The sequence below is a fragment of the Bos grunniens genome, chromosome 20, assembly GCF_055505025.1.
Source record: "Bos grunniens cultivar Pamir isolate PY7600 chromosome 20, Bosgru_T2T1.0, whole genome shotgun sequence".
NCBI classification, from domain to species: Eukaryota; Metazoa; Chordata; class Mammalia; order Artiodactyla; family Bovidae; genus Bos; species Bos grunniens.
Window position 1 is genome coordinate 31834174 of NC_141184.1, and position 27773 is coordinate 31861946.

A 27773-nucleotide genomic window follows, 5' to 3' on the forward strand; every position below is an offset into this window, starting at 1 on the left:
GTCCTTTGCCTTCCGAATTCTACCCCAACTTCAGCACAGTCCCACTCATTCTGACAACATATGTCCAGCACAGAGCACCTGGAGGAGATTAAATGAACAGATGCCATGCTTCCTAGGGAAGCTGTTTCCTGTTTGGGGAATGGGAATGTATGGACCTGAAATGAGTCAAAAAATTGTCAAGTGCTGAGAAAATGCAAAGAAAGAAACTACCATGGTGAGGTCTGGCTAAAGAATAAGGGCTTTTGCCTGGATAAATAAGTATCTCATCACTACAGAGAAACATTCCTAAGGTGCTGCTACTGCTGCTGCTAAGTCGCTTCAGTCGTGTCCGACTCTGTGCGACCCCATAGATGGCAGCCCACCAGGCTCCCCCGTCCCTGGGATTCTCCAGGCAAGAACACTGGAGTGGGTTGCCATTTCCTTCTCCAATGCAGGAAAGTGAAAAGTGAAAGTGAAGTCGCTCAGTCGTGTCAGACTCTTCGTGACCCCATAGGCTGCAGCCCACCAGGCTCCTCCATCCATGGGATTCTCCAGGCAAGAGTACTGGAGTGGGGTGCCATCGCCTTCTCCTTCCTAAGGTGCTAGTGCTCTGAATTCCTACAGTCTTGGTCTTGGGTTTTACTAAGCAAACAAAACTAAGCAGGTTCCAATTTTATTTTCCCAGAGAAGTATTTCCCCAAGTTCTTTCCAATAACTTTTTCATTCCTCTCGCTGGTAAAAGCTAGAAGCGCTTTGCCAATCCTCCTGCCAGTCATGAAAGACAGGTCATCAAAAATAAACATCACTTCACTAAAAGAAAAATCAAAACTATTGAATAACAATTAAAAATTTAACTACCTCATAGCAAGGCAAAGCATGGATCACTGTAGAGTAGCTATAATCATATGGCAATCAGGAATTCAAGAAATTCAAGATAAGCCTCAGGCAGGTTGTACCAAGAAAGTGTGCCGTTAGCCAAGGAAAATTAACAGTGTGTTTTAGACTCAACAGAAAATATGGTGATTGCTTAGATCTTCAACTCACTGAATTTCCATTAAATCAGAACAAAACTATAAACAATACCCCCAAAACACACAATATCAGATTAGTGATCTGATATGCTAATGCTAATGAGCAACTGTTAATGCTATTATAAAACATTTAACATTTTTACAGACTACTTAGAAAGGAACTTAAGTGAAGTGAGTGAAAGTGAAGTCGCTCAGTTGTGTCCAACTCTTTGCGACCCTGTGGACTATAGCCCAGCAGGCTCCTCCATCCATGGGATTCACCAGGCAAAAGTACTGGAGTGGGCTGCCATTTCCTTCTCCAGGGGATCTTCCAGACCCAGGGAGCGAACCCAGGTCTCCCACATTGCAGGCAGAGGCTTTAACCTCTGAGCCACCAGGGCAGACCCCAGAAAGGAACTTAGTCATTTCCAAATGACTTAGATGAGAAATCCACCCAGGACTTCAATATGGCGGACTAGATATTCCAAAACAACTCTCCCAGTATTAAGTCCCTAACAAAGCTTACAGCATTTAAAATCTGGGCCAAAAAATCCTCAGAAGTCATAAATCAAAAAGAAGTCAGCAGAAATTCAGGAGAAAGGTAAAAGATGCAGTGTGATGATCTTTTTTGAGTCAACTCACCTTGGCTACAGTCTTATTTATTCAGACAAACACTAATCTGGGTGTTACTGTGAAGTCATTTTGCTGTTGGTTAGTTGCCAAGTTATGTCCAACTCTTTGTGACCCCATAGACTGTGGCCACTAGGCTCCTCTGTTCATGGGATTTCCCAGTAAGAATACTGGAGTGGGTTGCCACTTCCTTCTCCAGGGGATCTTTGTGACCCAGGGATCAAACCAGGGTCTCCTACATTAGCAGGCAGATTCTTTACAGCTGAACCACGTGGGAAGACTGAAGGCATTTTGTAACTGTAATTGAAGTCCATAATCAACTGAATTTAACACTATTCTTGATAATCTAGGAGGCCGGATTCAATCAGTCAAAATACCTTAAAGGCAGAGCTGAGACTTCCCAAATGAAGAAATTCGGCCCACGGACAGGTACTTCAGACTATGGATGAGAGAGGCAGCCTGCCCCTCCTGCCCATTGATTCTGGATTTGCCTAGCCAGCCCCCCAATACCATGTAGACAACTTCTTGAAAGAAACCTCTTAATAGATACTTGCTATTGGTTCTGCTTCCCTGGTTGACCCCTGATTGGTGCACGGAGCTCACTGCTGCCCCACTATTTCTGCTCTGGAAAGAAGAGGCAAGTTTAGGACCCACCTAGGTGAAAAGCCAGATCAGGAGCCATTAAGTGAAAAAGTGAACCCAGAAACAAAGAAACAAGTAAGCAAACCTAAACTTGGCTCTCTGGGCTTCAACTCTGAGTAGAGGGCGGGAAACTTCTCCTGGAGTATCTACAGCCACAAACCATAGATTTGGGACCCGACTTCACAACAGAATATGTGTAACTTCACCAGTAAGCGGAGTAAGATACCATTCCACATTCCCCAGACTGGCAAAATTTATAAATGAGAATATCAAGTGTTAGACAGAATATGTAACAGTGGGAACTGCTATATTCACTGCTCCTGAACAACTCTGAAAAGCAATTTTACATCTGGCAAAGTCACAGATGTATATATCCTATGAGACATTGCTTTCATTCCATACTAGTTACATGCCCTGGAAAACCCTATGAGCCTGTGTTCTTAAAAAACATGTACAAGATGATCTGTGCAATATAAGGTATAATAGCCCCAAACTGGAAACAGTTCAGATCCACTCACAGAAGACCAGTCCAAGTGAAAGTCACATAATGGGAGTGTCTACAACAGAAAAAAAGGAATTACAGCTACACGTCCTGGCATAAACAGTGTGGATGAACAAAAAGTCCCATGCACACATTCAGATTTCATTTCCTTTCATGATCTTACCACGTATTCTAAAGATAAAATCTGGACTGGATCTCCTAAATCCAGGCTGATGCTCTTAAGACCAAGGTCTAATTCTACTCACAACTGTACCCACAGAATCTTGCAGAGCACCAGACATAAAGTGCTGGTACCCGACAGACACCCAACGGATTCTTGTTGGTTGAATGAATAGTTTCTGACCACAAAAACACATGCCAGGAACTAGACCCTGTGTTTCCAGCCTAGCGTCCTGATGTATGAAATCCCAAAACCTGACTTTACTTCCTTGGACCCCTTTCTGCCATAGTTGACCCTGCAGCTGTTGTCATCTAACCTGACTCCACTTACACAGCTTCCAAAAACCAGACTCCCCCCAGATACTTCCATCTAAGCTCCACTCAAGTCCCAGTATGATATGTTCCCACCAAAAATCCAAAGAGAAGGGAGCTTGTCAATTTCAATAAAATGAGGCTTTGAAATTTGCTCTAGATTTAATTCCAGCAATCTGTATTTTCTCATCATTTAACATGGAATCCAGAAAGTTGAACAAGAACTTTGACAGGGCTCAGGAAATATAATGCTTAGAAGAGCAAACAAAACTGGTTAAGAAATTTTAGTTCAAACTGATCAAATTGACAACAAAATAACATCACATTAAAGGTCTGGGTTGATTTCATCGGGCCATATTAAAAGACACTGTGAAATTCCCGAGTACCTTTCTATTCGGGAAATAAACGTAAATGAAGGGACACATTTTAGGGGAAATGATTCACTTTCTCTCCTGAAGTCCTAGAGTACTTTTAAACTCCATCTTTTTATTCAATACCAGGGGTGTTCCTGCTTTGAACATTACAAAGATAGAATGTTTTCCACAAGGAAAGGTGATCTTTCTCGATATAATCACAGTAATTCCATCTGGCAGCACCGATCTCCCTAAGCACAAGGTATACCTTAATGTGGGTTAATGACATGGCTAGTGTCAGTGAATTCCAGTGTAACACGGTACAGGAACACTGCAATTACCTGGCTCAGAGAGACCAGCACATTCCAATATGCCAAGATTTTAAAATTCCAAATGTCAAGTATACTTTAAAAATAATTGCCGGCACATTAACTTATTCTGCAGTCGCTAGCTGTCACGTAAATACTGCATTTCACTTACTGTCTTAGGAAAGAGATAGTCACAAAGAACTGACACCTCCTCCACATCTATAAGCCTCACATTTTTCTTTTTATCAGTGTTATGTGGACTGGATGCACTCTAGATTCATCTATGTGGCTACAAGTCACTCTTCATTTCATTTTAATGATTTACTGAATTTCTACTTTGCATCTATACTATGTTACATACTGTTTGGGGAGGGAGTTCCTACACTAATGAAGCTGTGCAAATAGTTGATGGAACAAGATTTATATTCAAGGAAGACCTCAGCCTAAAGAACCTTAGCTGAATTTATCATCTGATAACATGTTGGTATTTTTTCAGTTTCTCTTCACATATCATTATCAGCATCATCAAATATTTAGCTGTCTAGTAATATTCCACATTAATGTATTATAACATTTCTGATACTGAAAAGCACTGTCTCTAAACTATCTTCCTCTAAGGAATTAAAAAGACTTAAAAAATTCAGCATTACTAATCCCATATAAATATCATCAACCAATGTGGCAAGGATGTAGGAGATTCCTTTCCCTTTTCCTGTTAAGAATACAGACTTGAGTACAGAGAAGTGAAATGTATAACAGTACATATTTTCTGGCCACAGAGTGGGGAAGAGAAAACAGATTTGAATAATAACAGGTCTCATAAAAAAAAATAGAGCAAAACAAACTCCCCCATCCAGTGAGGAGATTAAGTACAATACCCTTTAATCCACAGGTTGGCTCCTTCATCTCTGGGACGCCTCGCCTCTGCCTCCTGTATACGACGTGTGGGTGGTACTCTCCCTCAGCCAGTGGATGGTTTTTGACAGGCTCAATGAAAAAGTCTCCATGTGGTAGATGGAAAAATCCAGTCTGTAAATACATGCAAGACAAAGGTTTTATTTGAATCCATTCTTTAGCTGGACAAAGAAAATTCATAAAGTGAAAATTATATAGATTAGGATGACCTCTGAAACTCAAAAGACTTTCATAGTCTGCCATTTGGTCTCCCAGAAGAGTGACATGTAAATAATTCAGTGAAATGTCTTCATAGTCATAGTTATTAAATGCTTGGGGGTCATGAGCTCTTTGAGGCACTGATGAAAAAAAAGTGTACATATACACACAAATCCAAAAGTAGCAAACAATTTTTCAGGTTTGTGGATTGCCTCTATCCCTCAAACCCATTGCTGGTTAATCTCAAATTAGGAACAGGGCTTCCTGGGTGCCCTGTTATAGGACTTGTGGATCACAGTTCATGGACGTTTTTGGGAAACATTTATCTGTATGTGGGTAGCTCAGCTACATGCTCACATGTGGTTTCATCTTGTTTATTTCGTTTTGACTGCACTAAGTCTTCACTGCTGTGTGCCAGCCCTCTCTAGTCAGGATGAGCAGAGGCTACTTTCTAATTGCAGTATGCAGGCTTCTCATTGCTGTGGCTTCTCTTGTTGCAGAGCATAGGCTCTAGAGTGTAAGGGCTTCAGTAGTTGTGGAGTATGGTCTCTAGGGCTCAGGCTCAATAGCTGTGGTGCACAAGATTAGTTGCCCCATGGCATGTGGAATCTTCCCAGACCAGGGAGCTAACTCATGTCCCCAGCACTGGCAGGTAGATCCTCAACCACTGGACCACCAGGAAAGCCCATGGTGGTTTGGCTTGAAGTGTTTAATGCCATTCTACTCTCAAGGAAACAAAGAAATATAATACTGATCTGAGACTTGAGTTTCCACGAGTCTAAAGCAGACACTCTCATCTCACAGATAGGGGAATTAGCAATAAGTCGGGAAATGATGGGCAACGAGTAACTCTTTCTGGGGGTCAGGTCTAGAAGGATGGTATAGCCGACAACTCTGTCTTCTCTTTGTGAAAGATTCTGAGTGCCCATTTAAGTTATTTAGAAGCTGCTTTGCCAGTGACCTATGACAGACTTAACTCTTAGGATCTAAATTCTATGTTGATGAAAAAGATGGCTTGCCCCAGACACCCTGTTTGCAGCATCACACTGGAGTGACCAAGAGCTCAGACTTTGGAATTAGCCTGTATTCACATTCCAGCTCCTCCAGTTTTTAGCTCTGCGATGTGGGACAAATGACTTGCTCAGTTTGAGCTTTCTCAACTGAAAAATGAGGATAACCAAGGGATGTTGTGAAGCTTAAATGAGTTAATATATGCAAAGCTCCTAGAAAAGGGTGTGGCCTACAGTCTTATTTGTTATTAGACTCTTTCCAGATGTCAGGTTTCATGTCTTTTCATTGTCTTCGGGTCTCTAGAGTCAATATAACAGTTTAGTGAATATTGTTTACAAAAATAAACTTGGAAAGTTTGAGGTTAGGAAAACTGTGAACAGGTCCCAAAGTTCAAGGTCACTCGTCACATCTCAGCAAGCCAGGGCTGCTCTGCTCCGTAGGTGAGTCTGAAGATGAGCTGAGTACACCCCCTGCCCTCACCCCAGGCTAGGAAGCAAAAGGGGCTCCATGAAGGGAAATGCTCTCTGTTGAACAGGCTTTGACTCTGGGGTCTTTCCAAAACGGTGCCACACTGTTGCTGCTGTTCAGTCACTAAATCATGTCTGACTCTTTGTGACCCCATGGACTGCAGCACACCAGGCTCGCCTGTCCTTCACTATCTTGCAGACTTTACTCAAACTCATGTCCACCGAGTCAGTGATGCCATCCAACCATCTCATCCTCCATCACCCCCTTCTCCTCCTCCCTTCAACCTTTCCCAGCATCAGGGACTTTTCCAATGAGTCGACTCTTCATATAGTAATATAACCAGATCTGAATATACACCTCACACCTTCTTATTTTGATTACTGACTTTTAAGTATCTTCGATAATAAAGAGAATAGAAAAAAAAATTACTGAAAGTCATAAGAATAGCTGTGTGACCTTGAATAGGTCATTCAACCTGTAAAATGTAGATAATGCCTACCACCTCACAGGGCTGTCAGGAGGAGCAAATGGACTGAGGCTTATCAAAGTGCCATGGAAACAGCTTTACAAATGCAGTGATAATATTTTAGCTATCGACACCAATAGCTGACATCTGACTTCAAATTTGCTCACATTTGCTGACCGGTTTTTTTTCTCAGCATCTTTCTTTGAGAAAAAAAAAAACCTCCGGGACAAGAAGCATTGACAAGGTCCAGACTGTAAAGTAGCTAGAAACAGACTCATGTAGGGCTGAGAGTCAGTTTTATTTCTACTCTGAGACAAAGACCAGGGACATAAACAGACAGTGGACCTCTTGCGAATGGAGCTCATTTGTTCCACAGAAATTAAATGAAGGCAAGGACTCCTCAGGCACCGCTGGTGTGCAGTCCCTTTGTGCAACTTCCATCAGTCTAACACTAAAGTCTTTGAAGAAAAAAAAAGTAACACCAACAAGAAGGATGAACTGGTATTTCTCCAGCCTCAAATTTTGGACTCAGGTGGTGCAGAAGAAACACATGGGACTCCAGTTGAGAACACAATAACTGTTTTATGGGCAACACGAATGAGGGTGCCCAAAAGTCAAATGAGCATTTTCTTAACTGCTTCCTCCATTTGCATTTTTACACAAGGCCAGTTTTGCCAGCAGGCACCTGGAAATCAGCTACCTCTCCATCCTAAATACTTCTCAGAAGCTGGACGGAGCCCAAGGAAAGCTGAGTGACTCATCAGCTGGAGGGGAGGCAGGACATCTGCTCATAGGAAGTGGGGGTGCTGGCCTCAGGACCCCATGTGTATTGCAGAGAGAGGATGGACAGGAGAGGAGATGAAGAGATGCTGCTGGTTCCAAGAGGGTGAGGTGAGAAGATTTCCCAGCTGAGCTCTGCATCTCCTTCTCCTGCAACATATAAACACAGAGCTTTGTACACCTGGTACCCAAGGGGCCACAGTTCACTGGTCTCTTCTTGTCTAACCAGAGCTGGGTCATGCTGGAAAATCATACACCCTTTGCATTCCAATAGAAGTAAGGACTGGCTCCATGCTCTCCCTGAAGCTAACTGCCCAAGAGGGCCACCTTCTTCTGTTGCCAGCTCTGGATCTGAATCAGAGAAGGCGCTCTACATTCCACTCTCCTTTATATACTGCTTACCTCTTGCATCTTTTTTCAAAACCTTTTTATTTTATATTGCAGTAGAGCTGATTAACAATGTCGTGATAGTTTCAGGTGGACAGCAAAGGGACTCAGCCATACATGTATCTGTTCTCCCCCAAGGTCTTCCCAGGTGGCTCAGATGGTAAAGAATCTGCCCACCAATGCAGGAGACGTGGGTCCGGAAGATTCCCTGGAGGAGGAAATGCAACCCACTCCAGTATTTTTGCCTGGAGAATCCCATAGACAGAGGGATTGGGATCCTGATGGACAGATCCCAGGACAGATCCTGATGGGCTACATTTATGGGGTCACAAAAGAGTTGGACACAACTTAGTGACTAAACAAACAAAAAATTCTCCCCCAAACTCCTCTCCCATCCAGGCTGCCAGATAACATTAAGCAGTTTCCTGTGCTAAATAGTTAGGTTCTTGTTGGTTATCCATGTTAAATATATCAGTGTGTATGTGTCACTTCTCATATCTTTGAAGGAGACCGAGAATGGACCTGAAGAAAAACTATCCAGTTCTCTGGGGAATTCTCAGATTCCTGAAAGAACCAGGGCAGGATGAGCCCCTGGCAGAAGCCCAAAGAACACAAGTTTGCCCTTTCACCTCCGTCATCTCTTTCTCCTCTCAGCATCCCAGCATGCTGCTCAGTGTCTTTTGGAAATAAACTTACCTCATTGTTCTAAGTTATAAATACCTGAGAATGCTTCCTGAGGCTCTCTTATAAGAATTATTCTAAATAAACTTTATTTCAAAGCACTATAAACCTGCAGAAAAATATACAAGTTATAACTGCAAAGTCCCATAAAACTTTCACAGAAGAAACACCTAAATTCAGGAAGAGAAGCTTTCCAGTAGCAAGAAACTACGTGCTTCGCTTCTCACTCAATATCACCCCCAGGGGTAACCTTATTCTAATTTCTAACACTAATACATTCATTTTAAGTCTTTCCTTAATTCTTTACAGGAAGGGTCACTTGATACAAAAAGTAATGTCTACTCCATGACTGCTAAGTCACTTGTCATGTCTGACTCTTTGTGACCCCCTGGACTGTAGCCCAACAGGCTTCTCTGTCCATGGGATTCTCCAGGCAAGAATACTGGAGTGGGTTCCCAGGCTCTCCTCCAGGGGATCTTCCCCATCCAAGGATCAAACCTATGTCTCTCATGTCTCCTGCATTGGCAGGTGGGTTCTTTACCACTAATGCCACCTGGGAAGCCCTAATAATGTCTACTAGTTCATTTCAAATGTTAGAGACTGGCTGGTGAAAGAAATTTAAGGCAAGGAGATGTCTTGCTACTGCTACTGCTAAGTCACTTCAGTCGTGTCCAACTCTGTGCGACCCCATAGACAGCAGCCCACCAGGCTCCCCCATCCCTGGGATTCTCCAGGCAAGAACACTGGAGTGGGTTGCCATTTCCTTCTCCAATGCAGGAAAGTGAAAAGTGAAAGTGAAGTCCCTCAGTCATGTCTGACTCTTAGCGACCGAATGGACTGCAGCCTACCAGGCTCCTCCATCCATGGGATTTTCCAGACAAGAGTACTGGAGTGGGGTGCCATTGCCTTCTCCAGAGATGTCTTGAGACCCATTAAATCAGACTCTTCCTACTGCTTCCTCCTCAGCCCCAGACGGTGGGGATGAGACAAAAGGCTGAACTACCTTGGTGAGAATCATCTGGCATTGAACCTCTACTGCTCTCTGCTAAGGAGGAACAGGGGTAGGACCTTCAGAATCTTTGGGTCCAGTGGGAAACTGGCAATGTCTTACAAGAAATTTGTGAATAGACTGTTCTAGAATTGCAAAGCCATGAGGCCTTGAAGAGTCACCTGGTCTAGGCTGGCATGCCTTCAGCTTTTACCACAGGTAAAAACAGCAGGCTGAAGAATAAAAACAATGGTATTGTAAAAGACATGGGGAAACGTATCAAACCAGTTCCAACACTCAACACTCAGGGCCCTGTGTTGCACAAGTCAAGGGGGTGATATTCACATAGATAAAACTGTGAGTGGAGCCCCCTAGAGGTGTGCGATGGAGCATTGTCACTAACTCATTAGCCTGTCCTGGAAAGAAATTCCTGTTCATTTGAAAATGTCAGAAGTTACCAGATCAGTTTGTTTCTTCCTGTGGTGATGAAGACAATAACATGAACATATTCTGAAATCAAGAACAAAAAAAAATTGATTTGGGATAAAGATGTATCCAAGACACTCAATTATAGTACATAGATCACTGGGAAAGATATCACCTGTGGCCTACTATATACACAGGAAAGAAGATAAAATAAGACCCCCCCCCACCAAATCACCCTTCTTGATGATCAATTTGCATCTTTGCATCTGTCACATGTCCAGCCCAGGGCTAAGATGTCTAAGAGGGGCAGTGACCCCTGCCCTTGAGGTTTACAACCTAGCCAGGAAGACAAGACTGACATCCATAAAATAGCAGAAAGGAGAACAGCAAAGACCTAGAATTTTTGTGTCAAAAAAGGGTACAGTGCTCACATGTCCCAAGAGGTTGGCCCATGACCTCTGGGCCTAGAGGCCAGCCCTTGTCCTGTATCACAGTCCCTTCTCGACCAAACACAGCATCCTTGCAGAAGGTGGGGGATGTGTCTCCCTAAGTGCTACAGATTCCAGTGCTGTGGTCCAGGAGAGACAAAGGCCACTGAAGGTAAATGCTTTTAGAGGGCACAGACAGACTGAACTTCTACAATCGCCAATCAACCTGGCCCAGCCCTAAAGCCATGACAACCTGCCAGAATTATTAACTTTTAACTTTTCCGTTGCTGGGTTGTAAGAGAAAGAACAACTTTCTATCATTTAATGCATAGCCAGGACCTTAAGTCAGAAGTCAGGGGATGACAGAAGCCACAAAACACAGAGCTGAGACCACTGGGAAGATTAGTCCAGGAATAACCTCTCCCACCTGCCGTGACGCCAAGAGCTCCCTGACAGGCCCCCATGGAGCCAAAAGGGAGTGTAACTGGTAATGTCATTGATTCACAGATTCTACATATTAGTCTTAGCAGCCTTAGATAAAGCTCAGGCCAGAAACATGTATCTGGTTCATCCACCTGTTAGTCACCCATATGCCAGGCAGGTATCGCTAACAATCAGATCTGGCCCCTACCTCCTAGAACAATGCTGTCAAATACAACTTCCTGCGATGACAGAAATGTTCTACATCTGCATTGTTTGTTTGTTTGTTTTTAAAGATTTTTATTTTTTTTTAACCTTTCTATACTCCAAAGAATGTATTTGCGTTTTGATTTCTTTGTCTTTCCATTGGAGAATGTATCCTATTTACATCTGATAAAATTACTAACATTATGGGTTTAAATAGACCACTGTATTGTTTTCTGTTTGTCCCATATGTTCTTATGTTTCTTTAGCTATCTTTTTTGGCCTTTTCTGAATTAATCAATTATCACTCTCTTTTAAATACTATTACCTATGTATGCAGTTTCTCTTAGTTATTACCTTAGAGATTATAACATTCCCCCTTTACTCATCAGAATCTAGTTTAAAACTAGTCCTTTTACCATGACATGACAAATGCATCTGCATTGCTGATAGCCACTAGCCTCATGTGTCTGCTGAGCACTTGATCTGTGGCTAATGTAACAGTGGAACTGAATTCTTAACTTCATTAAACTCTATTATCTTTAAATAGCCCTAGGTGATTAATAGCTACCATATGTGTGTGTGTACGTGTGTGTGTGTTTATGTGTGTGTGTTAGTTGCTCAATCATAGCCGACTCTGACCGTATGGACTGTAGCCTGCCAGGCTCCTCTGTCCATGGATTCTGAACAGCATATATCTAGACCGTGGCTGACTAGTGAAGAAAGGGATCCATACACGTTTATACCACACAGTGACAGGTGCTAGAATCAAGGGCAAATCTGAAGACTTGTTTTAAAAACAGGCTACAAATATGTGACATTTCACTGATCACAGTTTGTTTTCTGTAATCAAGTCAATCAGGAGCCGGCTTAGAAACACCAGTGTAATGCACACAGACTTCAGAGAATTGAAAAGGGCAACCAGGTATAAAAAATGCAACACTTACCAAGATTAAAATGAATCATCAGGAACAATTTGGCAGGACAAGGGCTGTGTGAAAGGGCTACCATCATCGTGAGGCCAGATCAGAAGGGATATGAAAGTACCAGGAAAAGCCTGGGACTGGGCTTATGATCAGACAGCATCAAAACCCCAGCTCTACTTCTAGAAGGAGCTGTTCCCATGAGAGCCCTAGAATATCAACCTACGTGTCCTCATACCTCTCTGATGCTCATAAGAGGAACTTGTCTAAACCCTAATACACACAAGATCATATACCAATCACTGGCTGTCAGTTCAGAGGCTAAGTAGTAGAAAAAATATCCCTTCATTGAAAAATTGTTGAGATGGGTTCAAAAAATATATACAATCAAAAAGTTATGACAGGGTTTAATTGAAAGCACAAGCTATGGTCAAGTTGGGCTTCCCACATGGCACTAGTGGTAAAGAACCTGCCTGACAATGCAGGAGACATAAGAGACGCAGGAAGATCCCCTGGAGAAGGGCATGGCAACCCACTCCAGTATTCTTGCCTGGAGAATCCCATGGACAGAGAATCCCTGCTGGGCTACAGTCCATAGGGTCACAGAGTCAGACATGACTGAAGGGACTTAGCATGCACAGCATGCATGGTCAAATTAGTTAATACATAGAGCCTCTGTTTTCTCATCTGTAAAATGGGGCAAAATCTATCTTAATTAGCACAGTTGTAACTATTACAGACATTTTCTATAAAATGCCTAGCAGAAGAGTTGACATACATATGGTAGGTAGCCATAAATGTACAGTAGCTCATTTTATTTTTTTTGTTTAATTTTTTTCCACTTTTTATTTATTTTTTTACTTTACAAGTAGCTCACTTTATCATAGCATCATCCACAGTGAAGATGAATATAAAGGAATGACTGAAAGCAATTATTCTCATGTTCAGCCTTTTGTTTCATCTCTTAGCTGCAAGTTCTCTTGGCTTCAGTTTTCTCATGTGAAAAATATAAATAGTGGTAGTAACTTGCTAATTAGCTTATTAAAAGGTGTCATGTGTATTAAATGAGTTAGTATAAAGTGCTTGCACAACTGTCAGCACACAGCATGTACCTAATAAATGTGAGTTATTAGCTATTATGATAGTATAAGGAAAACTCATCCCAGATGCCTGATGTGATGGTTTATGTCACTGTAACACACTACGAGGTGCCCAGGTTACACATTATTTCTTGGGTCTGTCTGTGAGGGTGTTTCCAGATGTCATTAGCATATAAATCAGTGGACTCAGTAGACTGCTGTTCCCAATGTGGGTGGGTATCATTCAATTTCTTCAGGGTCAGATCATCTCTGGCCCTCAGACTGGAGCTGACACCTCAGCTGTCCTGGTTGTCAGGCCTTCAGCCATGGACCAAATTACACCATAGCTGTCCTGGTTCTCCAGCTTGCAGATGACAGATTGTGCAATTTCTCAGCCTCCATAATCGTGTGAGCCAGTTCTTCATAATAATTACATTAATTAGGGGAGAATCAGTGGTGCCTGGATGTAAATTGAGCTGCCTGGAAATTTTGAGAGGAGACAGAATTGATAGATTTCTCTTTCTTGCTGTTTGCTAGTCTTAGAGCTGGAAGCGATGGTGGGAGACTTCTCAAACTTCACACACCTCTCAGCCTGGGAGGCTGGTTTTCAGAGCATGTCTTAGGAATAATCAAGCCCAATTCCAAAGCTGGGATTTCTTCAAATGAACCAAGGCTGAAATCTTCAATAAACTTAGCATGAGTGTCAGCACATAGTATATACCTAATAAAGTCTCTAGGTCAACAGTGGGTGCCAGATCCGACCTTCCCCCTTCTCCTACTGGAAACAGAATAATCTACAGCAGAATTTGTGTTCCCCTAGCAGAAAAGTCTGGCGACAGGGCTGAGTTCAACCCTCAACTCCAGCACGATTAAGCAAGGTAGCTTTACACAAGTCATTTAGTCTCTCTGAGCCTCGCTCTCCTCATCTATAAAATGAGGTTGACAACATATTCTTTGCTAAAGAATTTTGACAAGAACAGAATAAGGTAATTCTTATAAGGCCTTGCTGTCTTCATGGATTCCTTCAAAGTGATGTGCTTGGTCTCCTCCCTGTGATTCAATCAATCATTTCCATACCTTGTTGTTCAGTTGGTAAGTCATATCCAGCTCTTTGCGATCCCATGGACGGCAGCATGCCAGACTTCCCTGTCTTTCACTGTCTCCCAGAATTTGCTCAAATTCACGTACATTCAGTCTGCTATCTGGCAGGCATGGTTAACATGCTTGTTTCATGGTTGTCCCAGTTTTGAGTTTCGGAAGAAAACCTTCGGCTTACATAAGAGCAGAAAAGTTGCCTAGTAACTAGTTTTCTCATTTCTTACTTGACAGTACTTGGAACTGAGTGCATTTATTCAATTATAGTTCCCAAGAGCTCTCTCCATAGATTCAATATTTTTCTTATGGAAGATAGATAGATAGGTAGGACAGCCACTCAGCCCAATTAAGTGGATTTTTAGAAATTTAAAATGTAACTACCAAAGAGAATGAGGCATCAGATGATCCACTTATTTCCAATTCTAGTGTGCAGAAGAACCACATGGAAAGCTTATTAAAAACACATACACTGGGAAGCCTTGTCCAGACATTCTAGTTAGTAAGTTTAATGTGATACCCAGGAATCCACATTTTAGCAAGCACCTTGAGGTTGCTGACAGATAATCTGTGTACTATACTTTGGAAAACACTACATTTTCCCCTTAGGTGGTGCTTGATTGCTTTTTAACTTCTCCCACCAACAAATAGGCATAATACTATGAATATGATGAAATACTCATAATGACTCTAATCAAACAGTTCATCTCAATTGAAAGAAGTTTCAGCAATAATGATTGTTGATTGCAGTTTATGAAGAATATTCCCTGAAGTTTGCAGGGAAGGCCTGTAACATTTTGGCAGACCAGGACACTTTAAAGATGCAAAAAATAAAAAAGTTTAAATCATTCTAGGAAATGGGTGAATAAATGTTTTGGATTTGAAATGTGAAATAAATGTGAAATCATTTCACAGGAGAAAATATGCAGACTGAAATAAGCTGACCTGACACAAATCCTGATGAACCCCACCAAACCTACTATTCTCAAAAATTAAAAAGGGAATTTTTATCACATCTCAAACCATGTGTTCCCAGATAAGCCATCAGAATCAGCAAGATCGTCTAAGAGCCTGTAGCAACCAAAAACTCATCAGAACTTCTCTGTCACGCTGTATGCAGGGACAGGCAGTTTGACAGTTTCACAAAATGGTCTTTCTAGCCCCATCAGACACCTAAGGTCATTTCTTTTCTTTTTTTTTTTTTTTTTTTACAGTGCAGGAAGATAATCTTTATTACATTTTAACTAGAAACAGAGCAGACAGCAAGTTCACGAGGTATTTTTGATTATTATTCTCTTAAAATCAGGCTTCAATAACAATAGTCAAAAGCGAGCCTTAACTGCACAGATATATTTTGGTCACTTATTAAAATCTTCAAGGGCACCAAAGCCAGCAGTGTAAACTAACATAAAGGTAATCACTGAAAATTTTAATGTGCCAAAGTGTAGATCACTGCATTAAACTCTATCCTTGTATTTTCTTAATCATCTTCTTCAACACTGACCAATTATTGTTACTCGGCAAAATATCAAGCATGCACATAGCATGCCTACAGGAATACTCTCTTAACATTGTCAACACTGTGCCTTCCTTTCCCCCTGGAATTCAGTGACTCATGGTTCCACTCCCTACATGTATTAGTGGTAATATGCAAAATTGGTTTTGTTTTCAAGGTTCAATAGCAGATTGACTTTGCATTTGGTGGCCAGCTGTGTACCCTAATTTTTTATCAGTTATTTCTTTCACAAATTTAACTACATTTCATAAGCCCTGAGATATTCAATAACCTGCTAATGATTTATACTTTTACACTTTACTCAATTTGAACCCCTCATAAGTACTTAAAATTATTTACAGATGATTGTAACTAAAGCAATGATGGAATTTACTACTTGTGTATTAGACTGATAACAAGGCCTTTAACTAAGAGTTGCATATTTTATGCAGTTTTTTGCTGGCTAGGAGCCATTCTTAAAATTACATCAATGATTCTCTGTCAGTAAATTGCTTTTCATTTGCTTATTCCTACTTGGATAACCAGATTTACTCTTTTCCTCTCTTGTAAAACAACATTTTTTTCTCTTTCCCAGACATAAATGTTGTCCAACTGACTAGGTACCAAAAGAAAGTTTGAACAGCATATTGATAACTATGATTAGCAGAAAAATAGCTCATAATAGACATTCAATAAATGTGTCTTCTATCTGGAATGAATGAGTTGTAAGGCAGCTGTTGGAGTCTTATACTTTCATCATATGCTGTAACTAATTTTTTTTTTATTTTATTTTATTTTGCTAATTTTCTTTACCTAGGGAATTCAGGTTACCCAATTCAATTTGCCCTCAGATGTAAATCTAAGAATTTTAAATTTTAAAAAGTGATTAAGCTATTCTCAGAAAAGGTAAACAAGTTAATAACAGTTGCTACTAGTTGATGGAAAAAAAAAAAAGGATGGGATTACTTTCCACTAAATCATACATACAACTGAGGAGAAATAAAAAACTAAGCATTAACTGATTTTTATCATTTTCTCCACAGTTATCCTTGCAGCATTTTTGTTCATATATTTATCCCTGTTAACTTTTCTAGCTGAAAGAAAATTTAATTATCTTCATGGATTTCCCTATCTCCTTATGTACATACTGTTAGTGAAAAGCTGGTGTAAATTTAAGAGTGTGTTTTCATGTCATGCCATATTTCTATATTTGTTTTTTGCTAACATTAAGTTTTCCCTATTTAAATGATTCTGTATGGAAGATGAGAAAATCTGCCAACTTCCTACGAGACTGCTTGCTTGCACTATTCTGTTTTTGTTGATAGTTTTGAAGCATATTGCACACTTGTCATCTAGCATATGAATAAGTAACTGTTACTCTTTTTAGAAAGGATACACTGACAACCGATACAGTTCATGGTTCTGTTCTCCCATCTTACAGTGCAGGTTCCATCAGATGTGGTGTCCCAAAAACATGAGCTGGCTGTGTGAAAGCCATATGGACTCCTCTGGATCACTACGCAGGTCACAATATACTTATAAGCTTTTCCCAATCTAACCAGATGTGCTAGGGATTGTTCCACTATGCTTGCAGTCCATTGGTTGATATTGTTCTGATTATAATCTTCACCTCCCAAGACCCCATATATACACTCTTTAACAATATTGTGGGCTTCATCGGCATTGAAGCCAACCTCGTCGCAGGGGCGATGGTACTCCTCCATGGTGGCGCCAAGTCTCCTAAGGTCATTTCTGACTTCTTCTCTTTCTCCCAAAAATCTTCTATCAGAACAATTTTTGTTTCTCAAAATTTCTCTATGTCTTTGCTTTTTTTTTTTTTTTGTCTCTCTAAGCAGTAATCCATGTTTGTTAACTCTAGAAAATAAGTCCAACCAAAAGGGAGAGAGAGAAAAAAAAACAAACCAGCTAACACCTTGGGAGCCCAGGAAACATGTTATTAGGGAGAACAAGTGAAAGCACTGTCTCCCACGGGGAGCAGAAAACCATTAGGGTAGGCTCGGCTGAGGCACAGCACTATTTTTTTCATGATGCCCCAGCAGGCCGTCATTCTCGTCAGAAACTACCCTAAGGATGCAAAGCCCTCCCTGGGCTGTGGAGAACACAGCCCTGGTCTTGCTTCTCTCACTGTGACAATCTCTGATGGGCAATAATCCCTGATCAGGGAGAGCTCCCATCAACAGAAAGAGCACAGCAGCCTGTCAAGACTGTTGCTATGGCCACCAAAGTGATTTTGAACTGAAACAGAGCATTCCAGGGATGTTTACCAATGGCTCAGGGCCAAAGGGGAATGCCTTCTCTGGTGGCTTGGTGATGGGAGCTGGCAAACCAGGAGAGAATTTCATAGCATGTTAACTTCACTAAGTACCACAGCAGAGAAAGGGAAAAAAATAAAGAGCAGGTCTAGTGTAAGATGTTAAGACGTGAATGTGAGCATTAGGAAATATTATATCCTCATTGTATTCTAAAATGGAATTAGTTAAAGCAAGATTTGCCTTTCCACAGGCTCTTCATGAAGGAATAAGTCCACACTCATTGTCTCCACTTTATATGCCACACCAAAGTCATAACTATAGTGGGACAAACTTATTTTAGTTATTTGTAATCTCCCACTACCCTGTAAGAAGAATGGGTCTGGGTAACTTTAGTACTTTTCAACCAAGGGCAAAAGGAAAAAATCTTTTCTTTTCTTTTCTTTTTTTTTTTTTTTAGAAAAAAAGAATAGACTTCTACTATGAAAATAGAATAGACTTTCACATCCTTGAAGACAACATTTAAGTGGTAGGAGGAAGGGAAATAGCAACTGAGGAAGTCTTAAACAACTGTGTTCAAGAGAGAAGGGACAAGTTGGGAGTCCCAGAAATAATCCAGATGTAGACAAAGTGGCACCTGGAGAAGCAGAGGCTGAAAAGGAAAAAAAAAAAAAAAAAAAGCCCACAAGAGAAGATGTATCGGCCAGTGGTCAATGAGAAAGACATGCAAAAGGAAAATGGGGATTTTTGCTAGCATCATAAGAAATGTACAAGGTAAACTCCTGTGCCTCTTCTACCTGTGAAACCTTCAATAAAACAAACACTGTTCTCTAATACTTTTTGTGACTAGAAATGCTGTATTCTCCATCACAGATGGTACAAGAAGAAAAGAGAGTCACTAAATGATACATAGGAGGAACCTCTTTTCCTCTTTAGGTAGAGGGTGAAAACATCAACTTGAGGCAAGCAGGAAAGGCGTCTGTAAAACTGCTCTGAAGAATGGGAGAAGCCACCAGCCTTCAATGGAGCCCAGTTGAAGTCTGAGCTGAGACTGTGAGCCACTGAAAAGCAAGTCAAAGGAAATGACAAACAGGGCAAATGCAGAAGAGGTCGTGATCAGAAAGAGGAGTATTAAAGTTAAGCATTTAGAGTTTATAATGTAAGTGTGGTGTGGTGGAATGAATCTAGTCCCCAAAAGACATCCACAGCCTAAGCCCTGGCACCTGTGAGTAGGTTACTTACCATGGTGTGTGGGACTTTGCAGATGTAATTAAGTTAAGGATCTTGAGAGAGGGAGACTGTTGACCCACTGTATTCGGGAGAGTCCTATAAGAGGGAAGTAGGAGGATCAGAATGAGTAGTGGGGGAGGTAATGACAGAAGCAAGAGGTTGTAATAAGGTGAGGAAGGGGCTGCAAGCCAAGGAACAGAGGTGGCCTCTAGAAACTGAAAAAGGTAAGAAAACAGATTTCCCCTGAAGCATCCAGAAGGAAAGTGACCACAAGGACACTCATTAGTCATGACCTCCAGAACTTGTTGTTTTAAACCACTGCATTTGTAGAGATTTGTTAGAGCAGCCTCAGGAAACTCATTAATGGGAGACTGGTCATGGGAAAAGGTCACCAAAGTGAACCCCACTGAAGGAGTCTAGTAAAGAGAAGTCAAGAAGGTTAAGGGTCCATGAAGTTAAGATGTTCATCTTGACTTGCAGCTAAAAAGACCCTTCACATCGTGAGCCCAGTATATAACCAACAATTTCTGGAAGCAGTGCTTCCCTATTTTCCTATGTAGGTGGCATTCTGATACATTCTGTTTTGTTTTAATCAATTTAAATCCTGGTTCTAAAACACTAAGCTGATTTCACATTCATGTAATGGATTACAACTTGCAGATCCAAAAACTGATATGGTGGGGAGAACTTGGACTTTATTGTTAAACCTGGATCTGAGTTTTTATTCTAGTTCTATGCTTTCTTCCTGTGTGACCTTGGTCAAAGTGGCTGACCAATGAGTCTCAGGTCATTCTTATGAGAAATGGAGAATGCCCAATTGCTAAAGCTGTTAAGAATAAATGAATTGTTGTGAGGAAGCACCTATTACAGTGGCTGGCATATAGCATTAATTCAAAAATAGCAGCTTCTTGTGAAATCAGAGAAGCTTATCCTAAGATACTTCAAGGGTCAATTTTTCAGTAGATACTGGAATTGCTTCCTCACTTCCACTCATCCACACCATAAATGTTCTTCTAATGAGGAAAGATAGTTCTCAAGGCACCCACTATTGCTAAACTAATTATTAAAAATCTCTTTCCTTTATGGTGTGTGTGCCATAACTTCCATTCATCATCTTAGTTCTGCCTTGTGGAGCTATACCAGAATATGTCTAATATCTTTTATACATAAAAGATGCTTGCTCCTTGGAAGAAAAGCTATCACAAACCTAGATCACATATTAAAAGGCAGAGACATCACCTTCGGCAATAAAGGTCTGTATTGTCAAAGCTATGGTTTTTCCAGTAGTCAGGTACAGATGTGAGAGTTGAACCATAAAGGTGGCTGAGCACCATAGAAGTGATGCTTTTGAACTGTGGTGTTCAAAACACCACAGTTTGTTTGACTGCAAGGAGATCAAACTAGTCAATCCTAAAGGAAGTCAACCCTGTATATTCACTGGAAGAACTGATGCTGAAGCTCCAATACTTTGGCCACCTGATGGTAAGAGCTGACTCATTCAAAAAGACTCTGACGCTAGGAAAGATTGAGGGCCGGAGGAGAAGAGGGTGACAGAGGATGAGATGGTTGGATGACATCACTGACTCAATGGACATGAGTTTGAGCAAACTCCAGGAGATAGTGAAGGATAGGGAAGCCTGGTGTGCTGCAGTCCATGAGGTCTCAAAGAGTTGAACACGACTTAGCAACTGAACAACAACAACAAAATATATAATATTTACTTAAGTATACTGGATAATGTTTATCATGCACCACTAAGACTTCTCTTTTCAGCCTAAATATTTGCACTTCCTTCAACCATTTTTCATTTCTTATTGTGCTAATCCTTCAGCAACCTGGTTAAGCTCCTTGAAATAGTACTACAGTTTGTCAATTTCTCTCCAAAAATCACACCAGAATTGGACATTGAGATCCCAGCGCATCAATGCCATCAACTTTGGAGAAATGAAATAGTGGGAAAAGTATATATATTTTCTCCCTTCACAATAATCAAATTCTTCAGGGGAGAAATTGATGAGGCAAAAATGTGGTCTAATAAGGACTTACTCCTTTTACTAGGGCTTAAAGAAATGATCTATTTTCTCCAGGGAGTTAAATGAAGGGCCAGGAAATAGGCTTCAGAATTGGGGGAACACAGTAACAACACTGAGGACAGAATGTCTCAGTACTCCCTGAAGTTCAATGATTTTTTTTCTTAAACACGGCCCTGAGTTGACTAGACATCTCCTTCATTAGAGTTTGATTTCCCTGACATTCTGACCCTTATTTCAGCATTGAGGTGCAGATGACCAGTAAACAGTTTATGGCAGTGCTGTCTGGAATATGAACAGACCACACCAAAACCAGCCCTCTGTAAAAACAGTTCCAATTTCTCTGCAAAATCTGCAGGCAATACCTCAGTGTTACTGCATGGGAAAAGTTGGTCTAAGAGTACAGTGAGTTAGCTTTTTTTTTTTCCCCCACTGCATTGGAGGCAGATTCTTTACCAACCGAACTATCAGGGAAGCCCTTCAACGTTTTACTTCGAAGAATTTCAAACATACAAAAAACTCAAAGAACAGTAAAATAAACATCCATACAGTTGCACTTGGATTTAAAAAATACTAATATTCTGCCATTTTTGAAATATATAGGCTGTACTATTTGAAAAGTAACTTGCAGACAGGATGGCAATTCAGCTTTAAATACATGAGCAAGCCTGTCCTAAGAAGCAGGTACTCTTCCTACATAACCACAGGTCCATGACCTCACCTAAGAATTAGCAATCATTGTACATAATCCTAATTTCATTCCATGTTCAAATTTCCCATATTGTTCCTTCCAAAATCTTTTAGAGTTATTCATTGTTTCTTTATTTCATTGTTTGTAATCTAGAACTAGTTGAGTTTAATACAATGCATTTTGGTTGTTTTATAATAATTTTTTTAAAAAAGTAATGTACCTCAAGCACACAAGTTTAAAAAGTGGAATATTTTTAAAGCCTGTTATGAAAAGCAATAATATTTTGTTCTACCTTTCCCAATCCCCAAAGGTAATGATTCTTGACTTTTTAACCTTATTCTTCTGTAAATTATCTCTATGTTTTCTCAATAACATGCTGTTATTTTTAAAAATCAGTTTTAGGCATTATCTAAAGTACTGTGCCTGCTATAATAGATGAGGACTGGCTTCCTTACACAAAGCCCATGCCATTTTCTCAATATCATTACTTCTGTCAAACCAATAGAGATGACTTATTTAGTCGCTAAGTAGCATCTGACTCTTTTGTGACCCATGGACTATATGGCCCATCAGGCTCCTCTGTCCATGGGATTTTCCAGGCAAGAATACTGGAATGGGTTGCCATTTCCTTCTCCAGGGGATCTTCCCGATCCAGGAATTAAACCCGTGACTCCTGCACTGCAGGTGGTTCTTTACCCCTGAGTCACCAGGGAAGCCACATAGATAACTGTAGTTCCATTTCTAAAACAACGTAAAGGCAAACCTGAAACTCAGCCAGAAGACACCGACCAGTATCTACTCTATTAGGTTGGTCTCCAAGCCACACAAGGTACTAGTATTTCCTTTAGGTACAGCCATTTGTTTTCCCTGGAATTTCTGCTTGTTTTACTTTTCTTACTGTGCTGGCTTCCTGTTATAATAACCCATTATTTTTAAATCCCCGATGTATAAGGCACTGTTCTATGGACTCCTGTTTTTCCTTGGACATATCCCCTGGAGCTCTCCATCTGTCTACAGTTCAGTCACTCAGTCGTGTCCGACTCTTTGCCACCCATGGACTGCAGCATGCCACGTCTCCCTGTGTATCACCAACTGCTGGAGTTTTCTCAAACTCACGTCCATTGAGTCGGTGATGCCATCCAACCATCTCATCCTCTGTCATCCCCTTCTCCTCCCGCCTTCAATCTTTCGCAGAATCAGGGTCTTTTCAAATGAGTCAGTTCTTCAAATCAGGTGGCCAAAGTATTGGAGTTTCAGCTTCAGCATCAGTCCTTCCAATAAATATTCAGGAATGATTTCCTTTAGGAGGGACTGGTTCAATCTTCTTGCTGTCCAGGGGACTCTCAAGAGTCTGCTCCTGCCTAGAGGTTCATAGTTCTGCTCTGGGCTATGTATGCTATGCAGGGACTTCCCTTGATCATACCTCTAAGTTAGAGCCACGGGTTTTTTGGTTCTCACATTTTTATGTTTCTTCTAGCACCCATTTTTAAAAGTCAGAAGTTTTTCTAAACATCAATCCTTTCTGGGTGTCCCCTTCTTCTCTCCCCAAAAGTTTAGGGTCATCTCTTGACCTATGCTATTTGAAAATTTTCAAATTTATATGCCTTTGAGTGAATCTTCTCTCGTCCATTGTATGGGACACTCAGGGGTCTGTCTCACTCTGGTTACTGCATTTTTCAGCTCTTCAGTTATGAAAAATACTCTCAGATGTTGGATCTTCTGGATTGCTCCTCCATTTTCCTTATTTTTTCTCCCATCTTTTCTAACTCTTAGTGTTCTTTATTAATTTTGTGGGAGATGATCTTGACTTTATCTTCCAACGTTTCCATTGATTTCTTATAAATTGCATCAATCTTTTTTTTCTCATTCTTGGCCTCTAGCTGTTTCTTTTTCACAGTATCATTTTCTTGTTCTATGGGCACAATCAACTTTAGAATACTTCTAAGGACTCTCTTTATAGGTTTTATGGCTTGCCTATTGGTTTGTTGCATTCCTTCATGTTTCCTGCATCTGTTTTCTCCAAAGTTAATTTTTCCTGTTTACACTGCTCTATTGCTTTCTTATTGGAAGCTTTCCTAAAATGTCTTGACCTCCTTGCTTATCCGTCCACATTTATGAGGGAGTGCTGAAAAGCTGGTAAAGTGCTTTGTGCATGTATGGAGGACTTTTGACTGTTTAAGTGAGGGGTCTGATAGGTGCCTAATCCGTGTGGCTGGAGGCTTTCCTAAATGCCAGAATGTAATGGTCATTTTGGGGAGAACCACTTAATTCATGCAGAGAAGAAAAGTCTAGCCTACGGCTTAGGGGACAGACATCTGCCTGCAGTAATTCTGCTTAGAAGCCGACAACCATTCTATTTTCAGCCCCATGCCTTCATCCTCCCTGCCCTCCACATATCCAGCACTTCTAAGTCCCAAAATGCTTTGTGGTCAAATCAACTTCCTCCTTGTCTATATCCCACCTGTATGTACAGTCTGGGGTCAGGCTCACTCAGCATGAAATATCGGTTATTACTTGTCCCACTTTCCATTCTCTGGAATTTTGTCTAAATAGCATATCCTAAGAGAGCTCCTCTCTTATTCTCCATTATTATTAGGAAGGAAAGGAAACCTATTGTTCCACCTGTCATCTTTGACAACTTGTTGATGGTTCCAAGAACATTCAAAATAAAAATAATTAGATTAATAAGACATACTTCTAACAGATTTAAATAAACAATGAATTAAACCTTCACACCAACAAAGAGATTATAACACTGAAATTCACCCTTTTTTTAACTCAGAAAATAAGTCTACTTTTCTTTCAATTTGCCATTTGAAACTATTTATATTCAAATAATTCATAATAGAGAAATGATAAGTGGCATAAAACATTTTAAAAATCACTACCAAAAGAATAATTATACACTAAATAGAATAATTTTACACTAAAATAACATGGCATTCTTATCAAACTCTATGCAGCACAAACAATTTAGTTAATTCTGGAAAGCATGTGCTGAATTCTATAGAACTTTCTGAAGCACCTAAGTGATAACTCATCGTTTGTGTTTACTCATCATTTGTGACCTTGCAGTAACCTTAACCTTGATGAGGGTGATATTCTTGGAGATGAACTGGCTGGGAGCAGGGAAGAGCAGGTAGGGCTGGAGAACGTGAATGTACACTGAGAAGAAGACAGAGAAGAGGGAAAGGACAAACACACCAGAAAAGAAGATAAGGGGAAAGGAGTACAGAAAAAGAGAGAAAGGAAAGAGTGGGAAGGCTGGGAAGAAGACAAGAAAGAAAGAAAAGCGAAACGTGTACCGCTCTCAAATCTAGGAAGTGGGAAAATACCTGAAATAAATTCACTAAAAGGCAGTAAGAATACAGGCTTAGAAACGTCCTTAAGTCAGTAGATAAAACAACAGGGTTTATCAGGTACCATTTATGTTTGAAGACATTTAATGGCTGTGAGAAAACGTCCTGGGGAGGTGCCCGTGCACACCTGTGCTGTCACTATACAGGAGCGGTGTGTGACACGAGACACACAGGCTGTCCCCGTGTTGTCGTCTGAGTGGCTTGTCTTGCCCAGGAATGCGACTCCAGGCCTCTCGCCCACCTCCACTTCCTCTCTGTTTCACTTGTTTACGTCACAACACGATAGGGAGAAGTGTAGCTAATTTTTGAAAAGCCACTTTCTAAAGCTGGAGGGGAGCTTTTGAAGACTGTTAGCCACAAGGAAATAACACCAGGAAGCTGTTGGAGACTTTGGGTGATCAAAAATCACCATTTTCAAAGTCCTTCTGATCCATGAAGAAAGGGAAATTCTTACTCACTAGGTATTTTCTGGGTGTTTCACTTGCCAAGGTACTAGTTTTCAATCATATTTAATTGATGCAGGAGAATTGTACATTGCCTGCTTTATAATTTTCAGTACATTGAAAAAGGAAAATGCAATTACTGGACAGCATACAATCATGCTTCCTTTTACAGGGTTTATAGGTTAATGTTATTCTGACTAATGTAAAAGATTTCTTAAATATCTGTGCTTTTCATTTTATAACATATTGTGGGTTTTAGTTATAATTCATTTGATTTAAATGTTCCTCATTAGAAAATAGAATGCCATTTATTACCATGTTCAGGAACATTTAGTGGTGCAATAAAAAACTACCCAAGTTATACACTATAAAAATGTGTACTGTTTGAAAGAAGACAACAAGAAAATAAAACAATATATGGGTGGTAGGCAAAATAATGCCCCCAAAGATACCCACATCCTAACTCCCAGGAACTGTGAATGTGCAGATTATACAGCAAAGATTAAGACTGCAGATAGAATTAACATTGCTAACCATCTGACCTTGCATTTGGAAAATTAGCCTGGATTATCCAGGTGGAACTGATGTAATCCAAAGGATTATTTTAAGCAGAAGAGAGAAGTATAACTAGAGAGGCGGCAGTGTGAAAAAGACCCGGCCCCATGTTGCTGACTTTGAAGACAGAGAAATGGAGCCATGAGTCACGAATGCAAGTGACCTGTAGAAACTGGAAAAAGCAAAGAACGGATTTATCCTCAAGTCTCTGGAAGGAATGCAATCCGGTTGATGCCTTGACACTGAGAACCATTTCAAACTACTGACCTCCAGAACTATAAGGTAAGAAATGTGTGTTGCGTTAGAACACACAGCCTATGATAATTCATTAAAGAAGCAACAAGAAACTAATACAATACAGGTACATACCTATGTGCGAAGTCACTTCAGTCACGTCTGACTCTGCTACCCCATGGACTGGAGCGCACAAAGCTCCTCTGTTCATGGGATTCTCTAGGCAAGAATTCTGGAGTAGGTTGCCATCTCCTTCTCTACAGGATCTTCCTGACTCAGGAATCAAACCCATGTCTCTTATATCTCCTGCATTGGCAAGCGGGTTCTTTACCCCTAGTGCCACCTGGGAAGCCCCATAGTTACATACATCAAGTGCCAAAGGAGAGGCTGCCAGCTAGAATTAGCATGCCAGCTCCAAATAAAAGATTACCTAAACTCTGATGGAAGCAAGTACTTAACCCTGAGATTGATGGAAAGAGCTTACTTTGCTCCCTGGAAATTGTAGTTGCTTGATCCAGATTGAAGTGTTTGTAAGAAGCTAGAATGAGGCCATTGTATTCACCTTAAATCAATGACAGTGACAGGAATATCTCAGTCCCCAGAGTTTTTGCAAATCAGCACAAAGAAAATGTCAAGCTTGTTAAGACTGAAAACACAGTTTCTCTGCTGCTGCTGCTAAGTCGCTTCAGTCATGTCCGATTCTGTGCGACCCCATAGACAGCAGCCCACCAGGCTCCCCCGTCCCTGGGATTCTCCAGGCAAGAACACTGGAGTGAGTTGCCATTTCCTTCTTCAATGCATGAAAGTGAAAAGTGAAAATGAAGTCGCTCAGTTCTGTCTGATTCCCAGCGACCGCATGGACTACAACCTACCAGGCTCCTCCGTCCATGAGATTTTCCAGGCAAGAGTACTGGAGTGGGTTGCCATTGCCTTCTCAGACACAGTTTCCCTACTAGGAAGAAAAATTAGAGACAGCATTCAGATACTTTGTTGTCTTTCTAGAAATCTTAACATATGATCTAGGACTCTGAGACGGAATGCAAGAGGTGAAAAAGAATGACACAGGAAGCTGGTCTAACAATTAGGAGATGCAGTGTTACCTTGG

General features: G+C 40.8%; 1 protein-coding gene across 9 annotated transcripts in view; it reads right to left on the minus strand.

The window, feature by feature from the left end:
- The window catches only part of ADAMTS12 (ADAM metallopeptidase with thrombospondin type 1 motif 12), a 395312-nt gene that overhangs the window by 250717 nt on the left and 116822 nt on the right, over positions 1 to 27773 (minus strand). For 4 of the 9 annotated variants that reach the window (XM_086361321.1, XM_086361323.1, XM_086361327.1 and 1 more), the window contains one exon: positions 4774 to 4924. In XM_086361321.1, the coding sequence (XP_086217447.1) occupies positions 4774 to 4924 (151 nt within the window). Of the gene's footprint in view, positions 1 to 4773; positions 4925 to 19368; positions 19453 to 27540; positions 27621 to 27773 lie in introns of all 9 variants that reach the window. The other 5 variants (XM_086361330.1, XM_086361329.1, XM_086361324.1 and 2 more) reach the window with 3 other exon arrangements.